At 34.9% G+C, this 25,451-nt stretch overlaps 1 protein-coding gene across 1 annotated transcript in view; it reads left to right on the plus strand.

Moving 5' to 3' along the window:
- The first annotated feature begins 495 nt into the window (after positions 1-495).
- cnk (connector enhancer of ksr) overlaps positions 496-25,451 on the plus strand; it is a 221,522-nt gene continuing 196,566 nt past the window's right edge. Inside the window, exons 1-2 of the mRNA XM_090412454.1 lie at positions 496-553; positions 22,688-22,851. Coding sequence (XP_090268580.1) covers positions 496-553; positions 22,688-22,851 — 222 coding nt within the window. The remainder of the gene's footprint in view (positions 554-22,687; positions 22,852-25,451) is intronic.

A 25,451-nucleotide genomic window follows, 5' to 3' on the forward strand; every position in this document is an offset into this window, starting at 1 on the left:
CACATATATAATTATACACACACACACATACAATTGTCATGGTTCAAAGTAGAAAAATGACATTTTACAGGTCTGCAATAATTTTGTTGTTTGGAAACACTAATTTAGATCAGAGAATTGCATAAAGCAGAACAGCCGCCGAAAGAAGTGGCGCTGGCATCAACTATATATTCGTCCACATCGCAAAATACCAGTTTCGCATCCAATTAAAAGCATTTATTTGAAGATGGGGAGTGTGCTACCTGTTGCGAGTAATGAAGTTTTATATGTACTGAGTGCTTTACCGGTTCCATAATTTGCTGTATATAAATGTGAATATAAGTGCTTGTTATTTCTTTTTCTCTGTTTTAATGATATGATTTTCAGTGAAATGCTGAGTTTAAGGTTAACCGTTTTTCAACTTTGCCACCGAAAGTCTCTTTCGATAGGAATATGAAGGAAGGAGAGCACCCTAGCGGTTGAGCCTCCAGGGGAACAAGGAGCGGAAGTTAAAAGATGGCGTACGTCAATGTTGCTGAATGGGCTCCAGAGCATGTAGCTGAATGGTTAAGAGGTAATCAAATTGAGAAATAAAATTTATTTAGTGGAGTGGTGAGAATGATATAACCTCTATAATAAAGAACTAAATAATAAGTCAGTATAACGAATTTTGTTATCAAGCAGTGATTCACATTTACGTTATAAAAATATCAAACCCATCATTTTTACGATTTTCTTCACATGCCTAAACACGGTGCCGTCAATCCATTCAGCTTGAATTGACCTTCGCATGGAAGCTTGACTTCTTTTTCATGTGAGCCCTTATTTTTTCAGGAAGCAGATTTAAGGCTTTAACTTTAGAGGAATTTATCACCCATAACGAAATCACTTCAGTACAAACGATTCCGTAATCCATAATTTTAATCAAGATTTTGTCTCTTGGCTTAGTTTATAAATAGATGTATAGCGGCATACGCACTCGCTTGTGTATGGTCATCATTTGCTTGATTTTGCAGATAATTCCTTAAAGAAATACTTGGTAATTGCCGACATGAGCACTACTAACAGTTTTTTTTTTTTTTTTAAAGAAATTTTAAAGATCCCCCCCCCCCCCTTCTCGTCAGTATCGTTATTGTTTCCTTTATGCTAGACCAGTGGTTCCCAACCTTTTTCCACTTGTGTACCCCTTTTAAACCCGTTTCTATAAATTGCACCCCTTGTTTTTAAAATAGCGGTAATTCAAACTTAACATTTATTGTCCCATAACTAACGTTTTGCATTTTGTTTACTTTACTTGTTTTTCCTCCATTACTGATTATTTTTCGTGTACCCCTGAACGGCCCAACATACACCCGGGTGTACGCGTACCACCGGTTGGGAATCGATGTGCTAGACCATCGCTTTCCAAACTGTGGGCCGCGACCCCCTTTGGGGCCTTTAGTTTTGTTGAGGGGGGGGGGGGGGCATGAAATAATGAAAACAAATTTAAAACGTTTTAAGACTAAGTGTGCCATGTAAATATGTATGTAAGGTGCTAAATATGTAATATTTGCATTTGATTTTTGCAATATTCGTTGTGTATGTTTTGTATTGAATATAAATATAATAAATATTATAATAATATATGTCTGTATTACGATTTTTTTTTTCAATGGGGCGTGGAATATTTTAATTTTTCCAAGGGGTCTTTACATCCATAAGTTTGGGAAGCACTGTACTAGACGATAAACGGTGCTGGGTTACTACCGTTTTGTTGCATGTTATCACTATCTTGACCGTGTAGCTTCGGAAAATTTATAGCGTCCTTAGTTTACAGGTGTAAGTAAACACACTATTCGCCTTTACTGTCAAGCTCCACTTACAGCAGTGATTATAACAGCATGTTTCAAAAGCACGCACAGTTTTTGGAACACTATCAGGGTGCAGATGCCTGAGTTTTTATGATAAACCCACATAGAAGTTCCCCTTGTAGCACTAATACTGTGAATTATCAGAAAGATCAGTTGCTGTTTTTAGGAAATACATAGGGCAATTGTTTTCAGCAGCCTAAACAGGAGAGAAAATGATCCAAGAATAAAAAAGAATATTTATCATGAGTTCTGTTTAGTGCCCTGAAAAGGGACACTAGTGCAAATATGAAAAATATTCAGCTGTTTAATACTTTAATATTTTCTTATTATTGGATATTTAATTATTTCCTTATTGATAGACCAGGCATTCAGAGGCAAAGTAAAGTGATAAAGAAAATTTTTTTTTTCATGTTAATTGAATTACTACTTGTGATATGCTTATTCCAAGAGATTTTGAAGGTTTATCCCAAGAAAAGAAGTCCTTCTGAAGATATGGATATTGTGAAAGTTAATTTTTGCATGAGTTTTAACATGGAAATATCAACAGAAAAATCAAAAATAAACAGAAAAAAATGTTAATTTCAAAAGAGCCAATGAGATGCAAATTAGAAAAAATGGGAAAAATACTGGAACAAGTAAATGAAATTTTATTATGGACATTGAAAATGGAGCGCAAAATGAAGTAAAAGAACAATCCCTGAAGGTTAATAAAATATCAGGATGTCTAAATTCAGTGGGCCTGTGAAAGTGCCATGTGCATTCACAGCACTAGGCCACCCAAAGAATGGTGACCTATCATTTCTATTCACTGACCTATGACAATGGCCTATTCATTGACTAGAAGAATTTTTTCTAAGCCCTTTTTTGACAGTTCCCATCAGTGTCTGGCATGGGAAAGTTGTTTTTTTTCTTGCAGAAATTCAGTTTTTCAACATAAACTCAAGAAAATTGGCCCTAAAATCCATACTGTATTAGACAGTAAATACAACGTTAGGATTAAGGACCACGAAATGACTACGTCAACCACTTCTCATCATGGGATGCTGTGTATAATTAGTGATTATCTTGGGCCAGATATCTCTGATTGGCTACTAGTGGAGATTGAACCATCCTTGAGTCTCCAAAAAAAGTAGGTAGTGCTAAAAGCAGCTTTTTATTCCCTTATACACCCTATAGGGGAATAAAAGGCTTTAGAGGATTTTTTTTTATATATTTATCTAAATTCAACTATATGGAAAAATAAAGCTCTAACAAAAGGATACAAAAGCAAGAATATATAAATTTGTAGTCTGACCAATACTACTTATGCTGTGAAACAAGAATGCAAACAACAGAAATACTACAAGTAAATACAAGATGCGAAATGAAAATGTTAAGGAATATTGTTAATAAAACAAAAATTGATAGCTAAAAATGAAAATATTTATGAAGAATATCAGTTAAAACTCATAAATTAATGAATAAAAAAAAAAGAAAGAATATCATAATGTAAGAAACATATTAATAGAATGAACCAAAAAGAATAGTTAAACTAGCAAGAAACTAGAAAACCAAATACGAAAAGACCAGTTGATAGACCAAGAAATCAGGTATCTTAGTATTGTATCTTAGCATTTTATATATATATATATATATATATATATATATATATATATATATATATATATATATATATATATAACGATCTGTAATATTAACTCGAAATTGGGATATATTCATATTTATATATACTGACTTAGATCCGAGAACTAGAAAAAACAATTAAATTTATTCAAAACGCAACACGTTTCATAGGATTGTCCGACTTCTTTAGGCGTGGGAACATAGAAAGCAAATAAAAAACACTATAAGAAACATTGTATCACTATAAAAACAACTATTATAAAATTCAGTTAGCTTTGAACTGTAGCTACAGTTTCTGTTGAAGTTCTATTGTTGGGCATCTGCGTGCGTCTGACTTCATTAGTGTGTCTATATATATATATATATATATATATATATATATATATGTATATTCATATATATATATATATGTATATTCATATATATATATATATGTATATTCATATATATATATATATGTATATTCATATATATATGTATATGTATATTCATATATATATGTATAGTTATGCTATATATATAGATATATATGTATACAGAAGGAAAAGTATAGATGAACGAATAGAATTTGCTATATCCCAGTATTTTTTGAGTCAGAGGATTAAAATCTATCATGGTGTGCAGCTAGAGAGACAGAAAGCTTATACACTTGCAAAAGACACATAATCGAAGTTTATTAAATGGGCCTTCATGTCAAACCTGAATGAAATGTCTTAGCAGTACAAACAGCAACCACTTGAATTTTTTCTCCTCACTTTTCATTGGCATTTGTTCAATGGAGGGTGGTATTAAAAAAATAAATAAATAAAACTCCCTATTGACAGTCAAATCCATTCTTGTCATTATTTGAAACAGGAATGCCCATTTGGTGTTTTTGTTGATTTAATTTTCTATGCAGATTAATGTGCTGGTTTGTTTATTTTTTTTAGTCAAATTATTTTTTTAACTGGGAGGAGGATAATTTTGTTTATAAAGTGTTGAGAGTTCTTGACATATAATGGAATTCTTGAGTAAGGACCCCATGCCAATGGATATATGTTTGTCTAATTCAGGGTGTGCAAGTCTGTCCTCCAGTAGCAGAACATCAAATTTATATCTAGTTGAGGCCATAAATCTCTATGAGCTGAATACAGCTTTCAAGGATCACAGATATTGCTACATTAGGATTATACTGTATGGACTGCATCTTATTTAACATATCATATTATAGCATCATGCTGCTCTAGTATGATGTGTTGAAAGCAGCCATTATTTCTACTGAGACCAGCATATTTATTTTTTGAAAAAGAGAGGCAGACAGTCTTTATAAGGTTTTTTTTTTTTTTTTTTTCATTTGAAGGTGAGTTATCCAGTCTCAAAATGTCAGTGTGACAGGATTTTTTCCCCAGAAACAAAGGCTTTCATCCCCTAAAATAGACCAGTTGGATGATAGAATATATGCAATTAACAGGCATAATATGCTGGTTTCATAGTCTTATTTGCTTCATAATAGTTTTAAATAACATTCATACTCTTGAGACTCAGTACAGGGGTGCTTAAGGGTCAAAGCTGTATAACTGAGAGGAGACCTCCACATAGACTTTAAAGGAATGCGGAGAACCGACCAGGCCTTCTGACCTAATGTCCAATCCTCACCTTCTCGTGGTGCACCCTGTTGGGTATCTACTTGGATAGTGAACAAACAAGGATGGGCTGGCAATTTGGGATTTAGCTGACCAAATTGTATTCTTATTGGTTAAACCAAAACACGAAATGATGGTACAACATGACAAAATTTCATGCCGGCTGGGGCGTCGCCCGGTTAAACAAGGCCCCCGTTGTTTTCGCCAGAGAACCAGGGCCCACAGCGAAAAGTCAGCTACTGGAACAAATCTGAAAACAAACCCCAACTCAACATCACCAAAGTTAAAGATCGGTACTATCAACATAAGAAGCCTGAATGGCAAAGAAATGGAGCTAGCTAGCTAAGGAATTAGATAAGTACCAGATCGACATAATAGGGGTGACTGAAACAAAAAAGACAAAAATTGGTAAAATCTTTCTGAGCAATAAATACAAAATGTTATATCAGGCAATGACAATCAAGGAAAAGAAGGAGTAGCCATAGTATTCAACACAAAATACGAGGCTAATCTTCTTGAATGGCAGGCAGTCTCAAGTAGAGTAATGTGGGCAAATATGTGAATGGGGAACTGGACAATGAGACATATTTGTGCCTATGGTCCCACAGAAGGTTCTACTAAGGTAGAAGTGGAGGAATTTTTTGAGGCTTTAGAAAAAGCAACTAACACAATGAAAAAGGAAAAGTTGGTCCTTGTTGAGGATCTCAATAGCAGAGTAGGAAATGATTGTGAGACATACAAAAATATTTTGGAAAATTTGAAGAAAAGAGCAAAACTAATAATAATGGCAAATATCTGTTGGATTTCTGCTCAGAACATGGACTGGTTATTACTAACACCATGTTCCAACATAAAAATGTGCACAAATTCACATGGAGAGAAGAGGCAAGGAATAAGAAAAGTCTCATTGACTATGTTATTGTTGATAGTGATGTTTTCTCCCTGGTGCAGGACACCAGAGTGTACAGAGGATTTGAAATTGGAAGTGATCACTATTTAGTCTTGAGCAGGATGAAATTGAATTTCATATTGAAAAGAATAACATGTAAGAAAGTTTTAAAGTGAATAAAGTTGAGCAGCTCTCAGATGTGAACTGTAGACTAAAATACACAAAGATTATTGAAGAAAAAACGAAAGAGTTTGAGAACAGGAATCAAACCTTGGAGATTCAGTGGCAAACTCTGAAGAAAACATTGATTGATTCTGCCAGAGAGGCATGTGGTGAGGTTGTCTGTAAGGATTAAAAAATTAGAATTCCCTGGTGGACACAGGAAGTTAAAGAGGCAGTTAAGGAAAAGAAGAAAGCATATCAAAAGTTCCTATCAAATAAGTCAGTTTGTGCTCTTAGTGAATACAGAGACAAATGCAAGAATGCTAAACACTGTGTAAAAGTAGCTAAACAGAAGTCATGGGAGGACTTTGGCAAGAATATAGAAAATAAATATCAAGAAGGTGGCAAAATATTCTGGAGGTTGTTGAAGAAGCTCAGGAATGGAGGAAAGAGTGCTGTAAAAGGAGTTAGAGATGATAAAGGTGACATGAAAATGGGAGAAAAAGATATCCTTGAAGTATGGAGTAATTACTTTGAAAAACTGCTAAATGAAACAAGCAGTGATAACAGCAAACTGGTAAAAAACACTGACCAGGAATGCAGTCAGGAATACATATCCATACTTGAAGTAGAAAAAGCCATCAAAGGCTTAAAATGTGGAAAGGCAGCAGGAGTAGATGATATTCGACCAGAAATGATGAAGTATGGTGGTATAAAAGTCTTACAGTGGCTGCACTGCATAGTTCAGAAAGCCTGGACAGAGGGACGAATTCCTGATGATTGGAGTACAGCTCTCATAGTACTCATATATAAAAAGGGAAATAAAATTGAATGTGAGAATTACAGAGGTATTTCCCTACTAAGTGTTCCTGGCAAGATCTATGCAAGTATACTTGAGAAACGATTGAGAAGAATTGTGGAAGGAAAGCTTAGTGAAGAACAAGCTGGATTCAAGCCAAATAGAGGCTGTCAGGATCAGATCTTCACTTTGCGACAAATAGTTGAGAAAGCAGGGAATATAACAGAGATCTATATTTAATTTTTGTCGATTTGGAAAAGTCATATGACAAGGTGCCAAGAGAGAAGCTATTCAATACTCTACAGTTATATGGTGTCAATGGGGCATTATATCAAGCAATACTTAGTCTTTATTTGAGTTGTAAGTCAGCAGTTAGAATTGAAGGAAGTACAGGAAGATGGTTTAATGTTAAATCTGGTGTGAGACAAGGATGTATATTATCACCTCTGTTATTCATCTATATGGATCACATTATGAAGGAAAGTGGTATTAAACATGATATCAAAATTGGAATGTTAATGTTAGCTCTTTGCTTTATGCGGATGATGTTATACTTCTAAATAAATCTACTACAAGTCTGGAAGATTCTCTAACTAAATTGAATAACTGTTGTAATAGATATGGTGTGGAGGTCAGCAATAAAAAGACAAAGACAATGAAAATAGGCAGAATCATTGAAAATGTCGACTGTGTTGTGAATTGAGAACCTGTGGAACAAGTAAAACATTTCAGCTACGTAGGCATAATTTTTACTGAAGATGGTAAATTAAATATAGTAATAGACAACAGAATCAGCAAAGCTGGTATGGTGGGAAGTCAATTGAATAAATTCTTATGGAATAAGAGAGAAATTAGTCAGAACACTAAATTAGCTGTATACATGACAGTGTTCAAACCAGTTTTAACTTATGGATCTGAGAGCTGGGTCAGGAGTAAAATACTTGAAAAGACTAGAAACCACAGATATGAGAGTCCTGAGAAAGATTATAGCATGAACACATGGCATCAATGGCAATATCATATTAAAAACGAGGATGTTAGGAAAGAACTTGACATTGTCAACATCCAGGAATGCATTAACAGAGCTAATCTCAGGTGGTATGGTCACTTAAACAGAATTTTTTTAAGAAAGAAAGATTAGCAAAACAAGTGTTCTCTGCCAGGTTGGCAGCAAAACGACCCAGAAGAAGACCAAGATATAGGTGGATTGATATGGTACAAAGTGCCTTAGATGATAGAAATATAAGATCTGATATTGTTGGAGTCTTGACAAGTAACAGACTAATTTGGAGGAAAATTGAGATAGGAAGTTAGTAATGATGTAATTTTTTTCATGTAGTACTATCATATTCTGTACACCTCCTTTAGGGTACATGGCAGGAATTTGATGATGAAGAAGCTGAAGTTAGCAGTAGTAATCAGAAAGAAGTGGATGTATCTTTGATAATCTGTTATTTGCTGTTATTTTTTAATGTAATTTTTTTTTTATGCATAGTGGATATTTCCATCTAATTAATAGAAAATATCTCTTGGGTACCTAAAATTAGGATATATTTTTGCCTAATTCTGAGTTTAATCACTCATTATGAAGTGAAAACAGTAGTACAAGCCAACTTTATTATTATAATATTTAAATACCATTTACCTCTGAAAGATTGAAGCCTATTATGTTAGAACTATGGGTTATTATTATTAGGTCTCCACATAGTCAAGGACTCATTGAGGGAGGCTATACATCCTCATTCCAGTTGTCTTAACATTTTTTTTAAGACTTGTTCACACTAAATGTGCTCACTACTTCAACAGGCAAACTATTCCACTCACTCACTCACAGAAAAATCTAGCTATTACCTCGCTCTTAACTGCACACAAACTTAACCTCCAGATGCCCTCTTGTCCTTTCTCCACCTTCGTTATAATGAAAAATTTTATCAACTGATATCTTTTAACACCTTCTGAAAAGTTTATAGACCTTTTATCACACACTCCTTTTTCTTCTGTCTACTGGTGTTTTTAGTTCATATACTCTGTCTGCCCTCATTATCTATATTCTATAATCTTGATATTATATTTAACTCTTGGGTACTGCCTTTCCACTGCTTCTTTATCCCTTTGGAACCCAGGAGACCAAATCTGCACAAAGCAGTCCAGATGTGGTTGTATATTAAGGCCTTGTAGAAGGAAAATGACTTCCATATCCTTATATGTCAATTTCGTTTCAACAATACAATTATCCTCTGAGTTATATTTGGAATTTTTGTTGAGATTTTTTTTTTTTTTTCGCAACTGCTTCCTTATCTTGTTATTTTTTTTTCTCTTCTCTTTTCTTCTACAAGTTTCTGTATTTCTAGCTCTAAGAAGTTTTTATTTGAATAGCTCTTCTTTCACAACCTCTAACAAATGCTCCATATCTTCATTAGCAACCTCTAACTCCAGTTCTTTAGCTAGCAGCACTATTTTATCACCACTCTCTTTTAAGGCTTTGTCTTTGTTAAATTATATGAATGTGTAAATGTGTTTTCTGCAGCTTCTTCCAAATAGCATTCATACACTCTGCTGTCACCTTGCTCTATGCTGCATCTTAAAGATATTTCTTCCAAAAATCTGAAAGTTTTCTCACCCTCAGTAGCCTAAGAAAACACATTTCTTAAATAATATACCTTGAAGACAGCAATAACATCCTCGTCTGTGGGTTGCTGGAGTGATGTGGTATTCAGTGAATGTGCTAATGGTATCACTGTAGTAACTGTAGGTTGAAGACTGACGATTTAGGTGGTAGATGAAAATTTCATTGCCACTGTGAGAATGCCACCCTGCTTTCTTGAAAGCCTGAAGCAGCTTAAAAACTTTCCATGTTTGGTCTGTGGAGCAGGGTTTCCTAATAACCTCCCAACATACTTCTAGTACTAATGCTAATGTAGTAAGGGTTACAACTTTTGAGATGGAAAAAATGAATAAAAAAACAAGCAAGATTAAATGATATATGGTCTTGCTTGTTGTATTGGGGGCACCTATGTATAGTGCATTTGGAAGAACAATGGGTCATAGCCTGTGATTGGAAAAAACCTGAGACCTGGATTCAGTTCTTGTCTTGACAGAAGAAATTTTTTGTTTAATCTTTTCAATTAAAGATGGTAGATAAGTTAGCTGACTGATACAGAGGCAGCAACATTTTACATCCTGCATACAACAAGATCAACCAGAGAACGTGTTGACTTTACAAAAAATACTATTGGTAGGTAGTGCTGTTGTGTAGAAAGGGTTTAAGTGACAGAGTGTGTGATTCCCTTGATGAGTCCTTGGAGGTGTCATGTAATAATAATAATATACACTTAACATAGCTTTATGCTAATTAGTAGTTTCATATCTAATTAGTTTCATTTCATATCTAAGTTATATAAATAAAATTTAGCACTTTTGAAATTCTTCACAAGGAGACATTTAATACCCACTTTTATTCCAAGTTCTCAAATTACAAGTCTTTGAAACTTAGATATGAAACTACTAATTAGCATAAAGCTACTTTAAGTGTATATTGTTATACTATCTTTTAGCCTATAATCACTTCTTTATTTTACTTTTCATAGGTAATGTTCTGTGGAGAATTCAGAAATAACTCAAACGGGGAGAGAGGGGAGAACATGATTATGAATATGTCGTTATGCAAAAAAAACCGATTGTGCCTTTTTGATTAAAAGAAAATATTTCATGGGCAGAAACAAGACTACCTTCTCTACTTAAGTACTATAAAAGAAGTTTTTTTCAAAATATTGAACTGCAGAGCAACAAGGAATGCTTAATTTTCTTAGTGGTCACTACTTTGGTGAGTACCAGAGCATGGTATGGAATCACACTATAGGTAGTCATTTGAACAAGTGGGTGTGGAAGCTACAAATACATTTGGGATCTGTTAGGGTCATTGATAAATGGTACAATGATCCCATACCTAATGAACATAAAAAATAAAGATTACAGAATGCATTTTTGGAAATTATGGAGACAACTACCGTGTTTGAATAAAAACTTTAGTTTACTATTACTAAAATTTTATAATTCGACGTTTCGACCTTTATGTCAAGGTCATCTTCTGGAGCGTACAAATATACACAGGAAACAAGCTATACTACAATCATACTGGTTCGTTAAAGACACTGACTAACCGCTACCACAATTGTTGGCCTGACCTCTGGTGGAAAAAAAAAAAAAAAAAAAAAAATTATACATCAACGCTAAAGTCCTATTATTTGTGTTGTCTACTATATACATATATTAACATCATTCCAGCCAGTTGGAGTGGAATGGTTTCTAATAATAGCATATTGGCTAGAGTCTTGACTTATGTTGAATCTTTCAAATTAGGTTGGCTGAATGTGTGCCATCCAGATCCTTGGAATTTTCATACCATCTTTATTGTTGATATTTGGGTGGTTTATCAGGATTTGAAAGATTCAACTAATTTGAAAGATTCAACATAAGTCAGGACTCTAGCCAATATGCTATTATTAGAAACCATTCCACTCCAACTGGCTGGAATGATGTTAATATATGTATATAGTAGACAACACAAATAATAGGACTTTAGCGTTGATGTATAATTTTTTTTTTTTTTTTTTCACCAGAGGTCAGGCCAACAATTGTGGTAGCGGTTAGTCAGTGTCTTTAACGAACCAGTATGATTGTAGTATAGCTTGTTTCCTGTGTATATTTGTACGCTCCAGAAGATGACCTTGACATAAAGGTCGAAACGTCGAATTGTAAAATTTTAGTAATAGTAAACTAAAGTTTTTATTCAAACACGGTAGTTGTCTCCATAATTTCCAAAAATGCATTCGGATCACCGTGCAAGCCTAAAAGAAAGGAAAGATTACAGAAATTTTGAAAATTCAGATAGTATGCAAAAGAGCATGGCTTGCAATAGAAAACGCGAAAATGGCAAGTTAAATGAAATAATTACTGATATGAATTTGTGTTAATCAAGCTACAAATATTTTTGGAAGTGTGCAGATTTCTGTTTCTGGCTTGGCAACAGTAACTTTCATAAGATTTACTCAGTTCACTCTTTACTTATTGATTGAGGTCAAATATTTTCATACCAATGAAAAAGAGCTGAAATTCATATATTTTTTTGTTTACTTGCCATTCTATTTTTATGCAAAGAGTTTTTGCAATGTAATATTTCCCATAATGTAGGCTTCATGGTTGAAATAGTGTTCCTAGGTGTTTTTTTAAAACTTTATTGTGCTTAAGAAGGAAGGCAATATTTCATTTGTATTATCATAAATATGTTCTCTTATGCACTGTTTTGATTTTCAAGAATTTATAAACAGTTTTAATATTTATCAGCAACCACTCTAGCAGAACCTGTCAGATCAGGCTGATCAAGCTTCCATTTCTTTTTATCCTCTAATTTTTTAATTCATGAACGCTGTTCTGGCTCAAATTTTTTTTGAAATCTGTTATCTGGTCTCTCCAGCTTTTCTGTGGTTTTTCTCTTGGCCATTTCTTTTCAGTTTTCATTCCATACTTTCTTTTCAGTATTCTTTTTATATTCATTCTCAGACGATTGATAGTTGGAAATTGTGTAGATGGAGGATTAAGTGGTGTAGAATGTGTTGTACTCTAATGCTGTGCAAGCCTTTGGGAGTGTTGCATAATATAACTAAACCACTTCAAGCAGGAATTTGCAGTATTTCAATGTTTAACCCCAAAACATTCTTAATGTTCATATTTTTTTATTCTGTCTTTCCTTGTGTTTGCTAACATTATCCTCAAAGACTTTTATTTCATTACTTGTATTATACTTTTCTTTTTTTTCTTAATCTCCATGTCTCTGCTGTATAAGGCAATTGGCAAAAATGCAATATTTTTAATCAAAAGCTTACACTTCAGTGGGATCTCGTTGTCTCCGAGTAGATGACTTACATGGTTAAAAAAATAATGTTGGGCCTAGTGAAGCACTCCTTACTGGAAAGTACACATCCCAAGTATTTGAAGTTTTTACTATTCTTCAGAAGTAAATGTAGTGAAACTTAAAAATTTCAGTAATTGACTTGTATTTTTTTCTGAATTAAAACCATGCTCTCACTCCAATCTGTAGTTCTGTCAAACTACAGTGACTGATCGCATGGCTCTAGTTCATTGGTAGAAAAGTTCAGCCATTAACTATCTTAGGCTATGAGACTGTTTCTGAGATTCTATTAAAGTTTTATCCTAAAGTATCTTCAATAGCTTTGGAATATCAGCAACAACATATTATGTTCCAATGTAGACAAACGGTGTGTGCTCTGTATCTACCTTTAATTTTCTGGATTTTATCCTACACAATTTTTGCACTGGTTGTTGGATTAATCAGTTATATAAATTGGATCCAGGATTGTTTTTGACCCTGACATCTCCCATAACATGTTTTGGCATGAGCACGTTTAAAAGCTATTAAGTTTGATGTGATGGGTTATCTACAAAATATACTCCAAGCTTTGTCTTGATAATTTTGACTGCTGGCACTCTGGGTTCTGCCAAGGCTTTGGATAGAGTGAAAATCTGTTACATACTTCACTGCTTTATTCACAATGTTTGAATGACTTCTTTAGAATTAAATTTTGCAAGATGGGAAAAAATACTCCTGTCAGTCTGGTACATCTTCCACGTGGGCATCCATGTAGGAGAACACAGTTGTTTGTGTGAAGACAGTGCAAATAACAGAAAAATGATCATCTCCACAGATGTTCTTTTCAAAATCCCACAGAAGCTGTGAAAAAATGGCAGGGGAGCATATTGTAAGATATATTGCAGAATACGAGTGGGTAGGCATATGGAAGAAGGTACTGACAATTATTAAGAAGGAAAAGGGCAAGATTGTCTTCATTAAAGTCATCCATAAGAAGTATGGGCTGAAGCAGTTGGAATATGAGATTATCAAGTTCAGTCATATTTAACTCGCAACCTGGTGGTAAATATAACAAGAAATCTCACATATATGTGAATAACTGCTGGTTCCAGAGCAGTATTAAGCTGGAATTGTTGGAAAGGAGTATGGTTGCCTGCTAGGATACTACTCCAGTTCTCTCCTTTCCAATAACAGTGAAATACCTTAAGGCAGACTCCTCACCGGGTTTTAAATATGTTTCTCGCAGACAAACAGAAAGGTATGTGTTTCTGCAGCAGAACCTTGATATCATCAGTATTTTGGCAAACCCATGACAGTTCCACTATAAAAATTTTCTTATTGTTCTGACTTTGTAGACTTGTCTATTTTCTGAGATGTTGTGGACTTGACTTTGTCATTTTATATTTATCTATTGATTTAGAAAAGAATAGATGGCCAATGTCCATCTCTTCTGAAAAAATTTTAATACATCATCTGATATGTCAGCAGTGGCGCACTCAGGATTTAATCTTGGAGGGGGCCGAGCGCTCAGGATTTAACCTTTGGGGGGAGGGGGGGAGCTGAGTTGAGTAGACGTTTTGCGAATACACACTACACATCGCATACGACCTATAACTGAGCATCTGCAGTGATCGCTAATTCATAAGTAGCACACAACATAAATAAAAAAAAATGAATTTTAATTAAGAAAAGATTTTTGGAAATTTTTCTAGTGTTTTTTCCTTTTCTTTGGGGGGTGCCCGGGCCCCTTGGCCCCCCCCCCCCTCTGGGTGCGCCACTGTATGTCAGGATCATTTGGTGAGTTTAGTTTACTGTTTGTGAATACAGAAGTATCCATTTTTTATAGAGTTGTCTAGTAGTTAATATTTAGGTTTATATCCTTGCCATAATTTTCTTGATAAGCTGATTCTCATTGAATGGGATCATTTTTGGAGATGTTCCAGATGTGAGACTAGGTAGTGCAATTGATTCATTCCACAGAGAAGCACTCATGATCATAAAGTTCAGGTATGGTGGAATAGGCATAGGAGTTTGAGTTGCTGCTGATATTTCAAGACAGGTGTTGCAGTGGTGACTAGCTTTGCATCCTGATATGATAAAGTTTCTTCTGTTTTTATCTTTTCTGTCTTTTTCATTCTTTCACCTCTGACATGCATGGAAGTAGGCTAGATGGTCTCCTCCCTCACATTTGACACATTTAGCTTTCTTTACAGTGCAAGATTTATTATTCTCTTGACTAACCATATTGGCCACATGTGATTGAGCCATGATAGGTTGTTTGGGCATGCACTTATTTCTGATATTTAGAGCATCTCAGCAGATTGAAGATGTACACCCTAACAGGACATTTGAGATATCCTGCTTTTACAAATGTTGGATGATATTTCTTTTTTGGAACCAGATGATCATCCCTACATATTAGGATGCACCTCATACCTGTCACTTCCTGATCTTTAAGCTCTGAACATACCTCCTTGATGTTCCATATAAGGAGATACCATTTCTGATATTACTCCTCTAGAAGAGTTTAACGTTTTGCAGTGTTACGTAATTAGTCTTCTACCCATCGATGTTGCTCTGAGTAGTGAAGTGTGGCATTTTCTCTATTGGCTTTTCATCTGTTACATTGATGATATGAAACACTGGTACATTTACACTGATGTCACATGCCTTTTGTTTCTTACTTCTATTATCAAATGATATCTATGGTATCAGTACTTGGTTTGGACATTGTGAGGCTCCCTGAAAAATTTGAGGATGAAGAATTCATGCTCAAGGGATTTTTTGTTCATCACCAGTGCTTCACACCCACCATGGAGCCACACACAGATATCTGCTTTCTAGCAAGCAGCAACTTCACTTGGAGGTGGAATGCCAGGGCTAACCTGGCCCTGGCATTCTTGCTAGCACCACAGCAAGCCTTAGGCCCTGTTCCTGGACCATGGGGTAGGATTCTTACTGCAATACCTTTGACTCCTGTATGCATGCCTACTAACTAATTGATCCTGGCTAGTCCATCCAAGACTGTCTTGCCGAAGCAAGGCCAAAGTAGTGCAAGACAACCAGGATCCCCTTTTCCAGATCTTACTCTGTTTTATTTGTTATTCTTTTTGCCATTATCCTTTGTGTATAGAGAGCATTATAAGTAAATTAGACATGCCAAGAAATTATGTTCTTGTTTAAGCCTATACTCAAGTGTAAGCAAATAAAGTTTGCATGTCAAGTATCTTCATGACTGGGATGCATGTATATAGAGATTGATGACTTCTCATCATTTGCCTTAGTATTCCATAATGCGAGGCACTGTTCGTTTTGGGCATGCATTAAGGGTGGGGTCACTACCCACACCTGTTTCATCCTTTATTGCAGTCTCATCAGTGGGAGGCAGACCCATGAATGTACCAAGGTTGAATTAATGTAGAAATCATATACAAGTAAAACGGGCATCTTGTTAACTATCAGAGATAGTTGTCAAATGTTTTTTCACTTGGTTACAAAGCAAATTATACTTGCCAAGAATTTATATTCTTGTTTTAATCCTATACCCAAGTGTAAGGAAAGTTTGTATGTGACGTATCTGAATGTAATGGAAAATGAAAAAGTGAGCAATTTTCTACACAATATTATAATTCTGTTAATTATTTCACTCCCTCCTTGAGCATCTTTATATATTGGAATACTAATCCCCTCTCTTTGGTTTATTCATCAGGAATAACCTCCATTTTGCAGAGTAGTCTAAAGACATCACATTGACATTTCAGTCCTAAACTGCCAGAGGTTCTGACCAGTCATATGCAAATCATCTGTCCCAAGGGATTTTCCATTCATCTTCCTTAATGCTTATTCACCTCTGCTGGACCTATTTTACCATTGTCTCTCATTTTTGTATTCATTTATTTCACTTCATCATGGCTTTCTTTTTGTTTCCTTCTACATCATCTTTTTCCTCCTTGTATTTCCATCATCATGATACTTCATCCATCATATTTTTCATTTTGCCTCATTAACATGTCCATACCATCTTAATTGACCTTGCATTTTTTTTTGTAATTGCAATCCCTTTTACAGTACCTCCTGTGTTCATTCCTCATCTGATCTTTCCTTGTTATTCCACACAACCATTGAAGCATCCTCATTTCTATTTCAAATTTCTATTTCTACTTATTAAAAACCCTGTTTCCTCATTACTCTTTTTATCATCATTATCATCATCATCGAATTCCTGATATGTACTCTCAAAGGGTGTACATGATATTATGATAGTAGTACATGAAGTACTTATTTCATTACTAACTTCCTCTCAACAATTTTCCTCCAAATCAATCTGTTAGCTGTCAAGACTCCAACATTATCAGATCTTATATTTCTGTCTTCCAAGGCACTTTTTACTGTATCAATCCACCTATATCTTGGTCTTCCTCTGGGTCCTTTTCTTGCCAACTGGCAGTGAACACTTGTTTTGCTAATCTTTCCTCTCCCATTTTGTTTAAGTGACCATACCACCTGAGATTAGCTCTGCTAACACATTCCTGGATGCTAATAATGTTAAGTTCTTTCCTAATTTCCTTGTTTTTAATATGATATTGCCATTGATGCCATCTATTCAAACCCCTAATCTTTCATATCTGTGGTCGCTAGTTTTTAGTCAAGTGTTTTATTTCTTACCCAGCTCTCAGATCTGTAAGTTAAATTTTTTTTGAACACTAGCTTGTATACGGATACTTCAGTGTTTTGTCTAATTTCTCTCTTATTCCATATAAATTTATTCAGTTGACTTCCTATCATACTGGCTTTGTTGATTCTGTTGTCTATTTCCATATTTATTTTACCGTCTTCACTAAAAATTCTGCCTAAGTACCTGAAATGTTTTATTTGTTCTATAGGTTCTCCATTCATGATGCAGTTGATATTTTCATTGTCTTTGACAAATTATTGCTGATTTTCATACCACATTTATCACAACAGTTATTCAATTTAGTCAGGGAATCTTGCAGACTTGTACTGGATTTATTTAAAAGTATAACATCATCTGCATAAAGTAAAGATCTGAGATTAACATCTCCAATTTTGATATCAGGTTTAACACGTTAGTTGCCAGCTACAAGTATACTCGTAGTTGGTATATGAGCCTCACAAGCCAACTATCGATATACTCGTATGTCGATTACCGACATACGAGTATATCGATATATTGAGTATATTGAAGTGCTTGCCGTGCAGTAACAAACTATGCCCGAGGAGCGTGGCAGCGAACATGTTAATACCGCTTTCCTTCATAATGTGATCCATATAGATAATGAATAACAGAGGGGATAATGTACATCATTGTCTGACGCTAGATTTGATATCAAACCATCTTCCTGCACTTCCTTCAATTCTAATTGCTGACTTACAACTCAAATAAAGACTAAGTATTGCTTGATATAATGGCTCATTGACACCATATAACTGCAGCGTATCGAATAGCTTTCCTCTTGGCACTTATCATGTGCCTTTTGCAGCTCTACAAAACTTAAATACAGATCTTTGTTATATTCTCATGATTTGTTGTAAAGTGAAAATCTGATCCTAACATCTTTTCCTGAATCGAGCTTGTTCTTCACCAAGCTTCCCCTTCCACAATCCTTCTCAATCGTTTCTCAAGTATACTTGCGTAAATCTTACCAGGAAACTCAATAGGGAAATACCTCTGTAATTCTCACATTCAGTTTTATTTCCCTTTTTGTATATGGGTACTATGAGAGCTCTACTCCAGTCATCTGGAATTCGTCCATCTCTCCAGGCCTTCTGAATGATGCTGTGCAGCCACTGCAAGACTTTATACATCCACACTTGAGCATTTCTGGTCGAATATCAACTTCTATTGCCTTTCCATATTTCAGGCTTTCGATTTCTGTTTCTACTTCAAGTATGGATATATATTCCTGATTGCATTTCTGTTGAGTGTTTTTTACCACTGTTATGTCACTGCTTGTTTCATTTTGCAATTTTTTGAAGGGATATCTTTTTCTCTAGTTTTCATGTTGCCTTTATCATCTGTAATTCCTTTTACAGCACCATTTCTGAGCTTTTTCAAAACAGCCTCCAGAATATTTTGCCACCTTCCTGATATTTATTTTCTATGTTTTTGCCAAAGTCTTCCCATTGCTTTTGTTTAGCTTGTTTTACACATTGTTTAGCTTTCTTACATTTATCTCTGTATTCTCTAAGAGCACAAGCTGACTTATTTGCCAAACGTTTGATATGCTTTCTTCTTTTCCTTTACCACCTCTTTAATTTCTTGTGTCCACCACAGCAGCCACTGTGTCAAAATTTAAATTTTGAAAATGAAAATATAATACTGATTATTTTTTCGATATCCCATTTCAGGCCGCCTGAGCCCTGTGCCTTTATACGTTGCACCTGCATAGTTATGGCACTGGTTACAGTAATTTATGAGATGCAAAACATACAGAAATAGTATCTGACATTCAAGTTTTTCAGATTACTTTTTCATGGGTATTACTTTTGTTATAAGTAACAGTAATGGTACAAATTGGCCACACGGCTAGCTCATAGCCAGCTTTCTGCTGTATTCATCTGATGACATTTTTAACATAACAAAATGACCAGCACTAGTCATGTTTATTGCTGGCTTGTTATACATAATCCTTTTGTTTCATTCTCATTTCTTTAAAATCCAATGGTTACAAATTCATCTTTTCGGTTTTAACTTTTTCGTGATGGTTTAAAATTCTTGTTTCATCATGTTTCTTCTTCTTCCTTTCCCCTCTTTTTACCTTGTGGTGTCGAGGGTTTTCTATTCATTTAACCGCAACCATACGCAAGGATAAGGTGGTTAGCCCTATGCCTCCTGGTGTATCCTATGTCTGTAGAAGCATTGAGGTCTCAAGGCTAGTTTGCCTACTTGTGGGATGAAAAACCCTACAGTCCATGCCCAAGACCAGCTAACTTGACTATGTCTGAGAAAGATCCTAAGTTCCTCACTTCTTCATCGTGGTTTCCTGCATTCATTTGTTGCTATCTGGTATCCACCACTCTAAATTAATCCACCACTTCAGCTGTAATGAAGTCTTTAATCAAGTTTCAACATTTATATATTCAAGACATGGGTATGTTAATTAATATTCTTCTTTTAACCTTAGTAAAATTCATCTCTTAAGTCTTTTTGTTAAAAAAAAAGGTGTGGGGATCTGCTCTGCTGTAAAAAAAATTGCCTAGCATTTTCTTTTATATTTATGAACAGTAATTCATTATTTTTGCTTAAAAATAGTGTTTGGTTTTACATCTCATTTGTTATGAAGGAATAAAAACATGAAGAAATAAAAAATAAAATAAAATAAAATGAAAATGTACCTCCACCCCACAAAATATGATAAAGGCCATTTTCATTTAGATTTCAGGGTGGTTTTTTTTTTTTGGTTTGTCTGTTTGTGACAAAATTCACTAGTTCATGGGACCACCAGCAGGAACTGTGTGTGAGAAACAATAGTTACAGTAATATCTGAAATGCAAAACATACAGAAATAGTTATCTGATACAACATTCAGTCACTCCAGGTGAATGTTATGTAACTTATTGTATTTAGGAATTTTTTCTAAAAGTTTGTGCATTATTTCAGTTTTGGTTTAAATTCCTCCATTTTTAATTATTCATAAGAGATGAGTGACTACTATGCTGAAGAAGGCAAAATGTAAATATGAGAAGAGATTAGGCCTGAGATCTAAAGAAAATCCTAAAGAATTCTTTTGTTATGTGGCCAGTATGAGGAGAAATGATTGTGGAAGAATGAAACTGTTGGATAAAAATAGGAATAGAGCGACTGATGCAAAGGACATAGTGGAGTTGTTCAATGAATACTATTGGGGTATTTCATCCTGGAGAAGTAGGTTTTAATACTAGAGGGATAGGGGCAGGTTCAAGATTTAGAATTGTAAGAAGAGAGAGTGTTTCAAATACCGAGCACTCTGGATTTCAATAAAGTAATGGGACTGGATGGGATTTTGCAACAGGTTTAGAGAGAATATGCTAAAGAACTGACAGCTCCATTGACCTGGCATTTCAATGAAAGTCTAGCCATGAAAAGGTATCAAAGGAGTGGAAGGAGAGTAAGATAGTGCTATTGCATAATGGTGATAGCAGAAGTGTCAAACTATAGACCAGGTTGTATTTCATCAATAGTTAAGATTTTGGAGAAATTAGTGAGGGATCATTTACAGCATTGAGCAGAGGAGAGTAATGTTATCTGTGAGAGTCATCATGGATTTGTTAAGGGGTGCTCTTGTTTTAGTAATATGATTGCCTTTTATAATAAAGTGACAAGAGCAGTTGATGAGGGAAAGGCATATTCTGCTTTTTTTTTTTTTTTTTTTTTTTTTTTTTTTTTTTTTTTTTTTTTACAAAGGCATTTGACAGGGTACCACATAAGCCAATATTTAAGTTGCAGTACATGGGTTTAGATGTCAGGTTAGTAAACTAAATTCAGGATTGGCTATCAGTATCAGAGAGTTATGTATGAGGGAGCAGTATCAAGGAAGCAGAAGGTTACAAGTGGAGGGCTCAGTACTGGGATCTGTATCATTTTAACTTTTATATCAATGACATTGTCAATGAATTTCAAGGGAATATTCAATTGTTTGCAGATGAGCTGGGAAGGGTTATTAGTAATAGTGCAGATGTGGTAGCCCTGCAAGAGGATTTGAGTAAACTGGACAGTTGGGAAAAAGGATGGGGTGTCAGTTTAATTCAGCTAATTATCAAGTTGGGAGGTTTGGAATACATTGATGGAGGCTGCATACTCTGGAGGAACTGTAATGGAGGAAGTGGGGGAGGGAAAGGGATCTGAGGGTGATGATTGATAGAAACCTGAAATTCAGAGAACATGTTGCAAAGGTGGTGAAGGTAATCCAGGGGGATTGCTGCAATACTAAGAAAGATGCTGACTTGCAGAGATAAGAGTTGTCATTCAATTATATAAAACCCTGCTCAGATCACACCTGGACTGTTGTGCTCACATTTAGTCCCTAGGATATGAAGGGGATAAATTAACCATGGAAAGAGTGCAGAGGCAGATAAAAAAGATGATATCAGTACTGTACAATTTTAGTTACAAGGATAGGCTAGGAATGTGGATTGCAGAGTTTGGTAGATAAGGTGATATGATTAACTTTTAAAATGTTAAGAGGTAGTTACAGGGCTGACACTGGGGGTTCTTTCACTTGGTGCTGGTGGAACAAGAAGAAGGAAGGAGGACAAGGGGGCCATTCTTAGACGTTACGAAAGGACGTTGTGAGCAAGACAATAAGGAGGGATTTCTTTGCATGGGGGGGGGGGGTTGAACCATGGAATGCATTGCCTGATAGAGTGGAGAAAGCCTGAATGGTCAATGGATTCAAGTAGTGGTATGATAGACTTTGTGTTTTCTAGGGTGGGCCTCCACAATGAGTCTTGTGACTCCACGGAGGCCTGAATCATAATAATAAAATATATTGGCTAATCCAAAAATGAAGTTCAGATGATGTAATAACAAATGTCATTGTATTGCTATTGCAAAATGCATTGCTTTTATAATTTGTTTCATTCTGTGATTGTTTTTTGCTTATAGTTTTAATCTTCATCTCAATAAATACATAACATCTTCATGGTGTATGAAGTGTTATCATTTAATACAGAAGTTGAATGAATGTTTATAAATTGTTAGCTAATAAAGAGTTGGTATCGTTGAACATCTTATTATAGTAACTCATTTGAAAACATTTCAACTTAAATTTTAAAGTATGCAGACATATCACCATTATATGAATTGTATATATATTTGTAATGCACTTTTTTGTTTTATTCAGTTACTAGACTAAAATAATTTTTTCCTGTTATTAGGTCTTGATGATGCTATTTTGCCATACGTTCATTTTTTTCTAAACAACAACATTGATGGACATCATCTTCTGACTCTTGCACCTGATGATTTGAACAACTTACACATAATTAAAGTCGGGCATCAAGAGCTGATTTTGGAGGCTATCGATTTGTTAAGACAGTTGGTATGCACTTTTTTTTATGTTGGTAATTTTAAAACAAGCATTAAAGTTCTGTGCTTGCATTTAACTGGCTGTTTTTCTATGTGACAATAAACTTATCTGTTATTTATAATAATTTACTGAAGTGATTCATAACTGGATTATAATGTCATGCTTTGTGAACAGTATACAAATAACAATTCAACTGTGACCTGTATGTGGTATAACCCTTTTACTCACTCTCAACTTGTGAAAAAGTTATTTTGCTATTGTTTCTACTCTGGATACAAGTTGTGGTTGCTGTATAAGTACAAAGTAACCTTTTCTCTTTTTTAAACGTATATCCTGTCTGAGCCTCTATATCTCAGTTGGTATAGACAAAGCCTTTTAGTCAGGAAGACCTGTCTGGGTTTGAATCCTGTCTGTGATGTAAGAAACCTTTTTCTTGTCTCTTTCTACTAAAGGTGAGTTAGCCAGTCTCATATGGAGGTATTGGGTTTTTTTTTTTTTTTTACCCAGAAACTTGTTTTTTTTTTTCAACCCTCAGAACAGTTAAACTGGCCTCATAAGCACACATCAATAGAAAACACTCCTCTAATAAGGATTAACCAACCAATTCCATAGGATTTCAGTTTCAAATGTCTACATGGTGAAGTGTTGGTCTAAGGGAGTATAATCAACAACGATATCCTGTCTGCATGCAGACTGTGGTGGTGCACATCACTACTATTCTGTATAAGTTATAGACACAGTTGAAAAATTAGTTAATTTGCATAGATTAACTACAAATATTTTGATTCATGTATCATGGATCATTCTCATTGTAATACAGTTGGAAATTTAAAAAAAATAACCAATAATACAGGAATATTGAATCTCTCTTTTATATGCAGTTGCGAGACGTCTAGTAAAATACGATACTTATTTAGGATTAGTTGAAGTGTGCATGCATGTGATTTAAAAAAAAAATGAAGTGTATGTTTACATGTAATAAAAAATTATATAATTAAATAGTATAATTCTTAATATAATTTCCCAGATTTTTGTCATGGAGAGTGTATCATTAAGATTGAGATTTGGGCAATGCTCAAGTACTTTGGAACTTTCCTTAAAGAGACGCTCCTGTTTATGGGAACATCTATGTAGTAATTTGGTGTCATTCCAAAGAATCTTGTGGCTACTATTAGTATCCCATGTTCTGCTAGACTCAATTTGTTCTGTTTCTTGGAGAAAATATAGGATTGGTGTTCAGAAAGGTGTATAGAAACAAATCGGCCTGTTTATCTAAAGTAGAATAACTTGCAGTTGCATGGGACTAAATAGACTCCATGTGAAGTAGAAATGGAATTTTATCTTTTGAAGATGTTGTATCATAGAGCTGATTGAATTTATAGGCTTGAAACTTGTGGAATATTAAACCTCTTTAAGGTGTGGGATGCACTCTGAAATCCCTTTAATGTATGGGATGGCAGCATGAGTCTTCTAATTGAGAGAGTAAAACAGTGGTTGATAATCTTTACTGTTTTGGAATTGTAACTTTAATTATTGAATTTTTTTTAAATAGATCAGATGAAGAACAGATAATGAGCTCTGAAAGAAAACATTTAATAATGCCATATTTTTGTGAGGGATGGTGAGCCCGAGGTCTGATGAATATATCAACCCAAAAAAGAAAGGTTTGTGAAAAACAGATGTTTCTAATCCAATTTTTTGTACATCAGTGACATAGGAAAAGATTTAATAGGGAATATTCAGTTGTTTGTTGATGATGCAAAACTGGGGAGACCAATAATTGATAAAAGTGATGTAGATATCCTGCAGGAGGATTTAAATAAATTGGCATTGTGGGCAAAGGATAATGATTGTCAGTTTAATGTTGCAAAATGTAAGGTTATGCACTTCAGCTTGAAAAGGTTGCTTATTCCTCTTTATTGAGCCTTGATAAGACCCCATATTGACTACTGCGTGCAGATCTGAGTGCCAGGGCTTCTTGGTGATGAGGAGGAGGTGGAGAGGATCCAGAGGCAAGTGACCAAGATGGTAGCATGTCTATGGAATGAACCTTATGAGAATAGGTTGGTTACAGAAACTGGTTGATAGGCAGAAAAGGGATGATATGATAGAGACATACAAATTACTGAGGGGGTTTTTACAAGATTAATTCAGAGTAAATTTTTACTCTGAATTCTTGTTTCTCCCCTAGTTTTCCAACCACTAGAACAGGTCTGGTGGTTGGAGAACTAGGGGCCATCCATGGAAACTGAGTAAGAGTGTAGTTAGCAAGGGTGTTAGAACTTTTGCTTGGATAGCAATGAATGAGTGGAATAGATTGCCAGAGTCTATTGTGGGTGCCATGACTGTGAATAAGTTCAAAGCAAAGTATGATAGATACTATGCAAATGTTGGATAGTTCTGGACATAATGTTTAGGGCCTCCTTCAGTGAATCCAAGGACTCCTTGGAGTAGCCCATAATAATAATAATATGGTGTATTATAATGATGATATTCGTTCGCAGGAAATTGATGAGGCTGGGGAAATTACTTGGATGTTGAAAAACATACTAACAAGTAAAAGTAAGGAAGTTATTATCCCTCTTTATATGATTCGGCTACATCTGGACTGT

This window comes from Typopeltis vanoorti, chromosome 22, assembly GCF_054136105.1.
Source record: "Typopeltis vanoorti isolate ZY-2024b chromosome 22, IOZ_Tvanoo_1.0, whole genome shotgun sequence".
Classification (NCBI taxonomy): domain Eukaryota; kingdom Metazoa; phylum Arthropoda; class Arachnida; order Uropygi; family Thelyphonidae; genus Typopeltis; species Typopeltis vanoorti.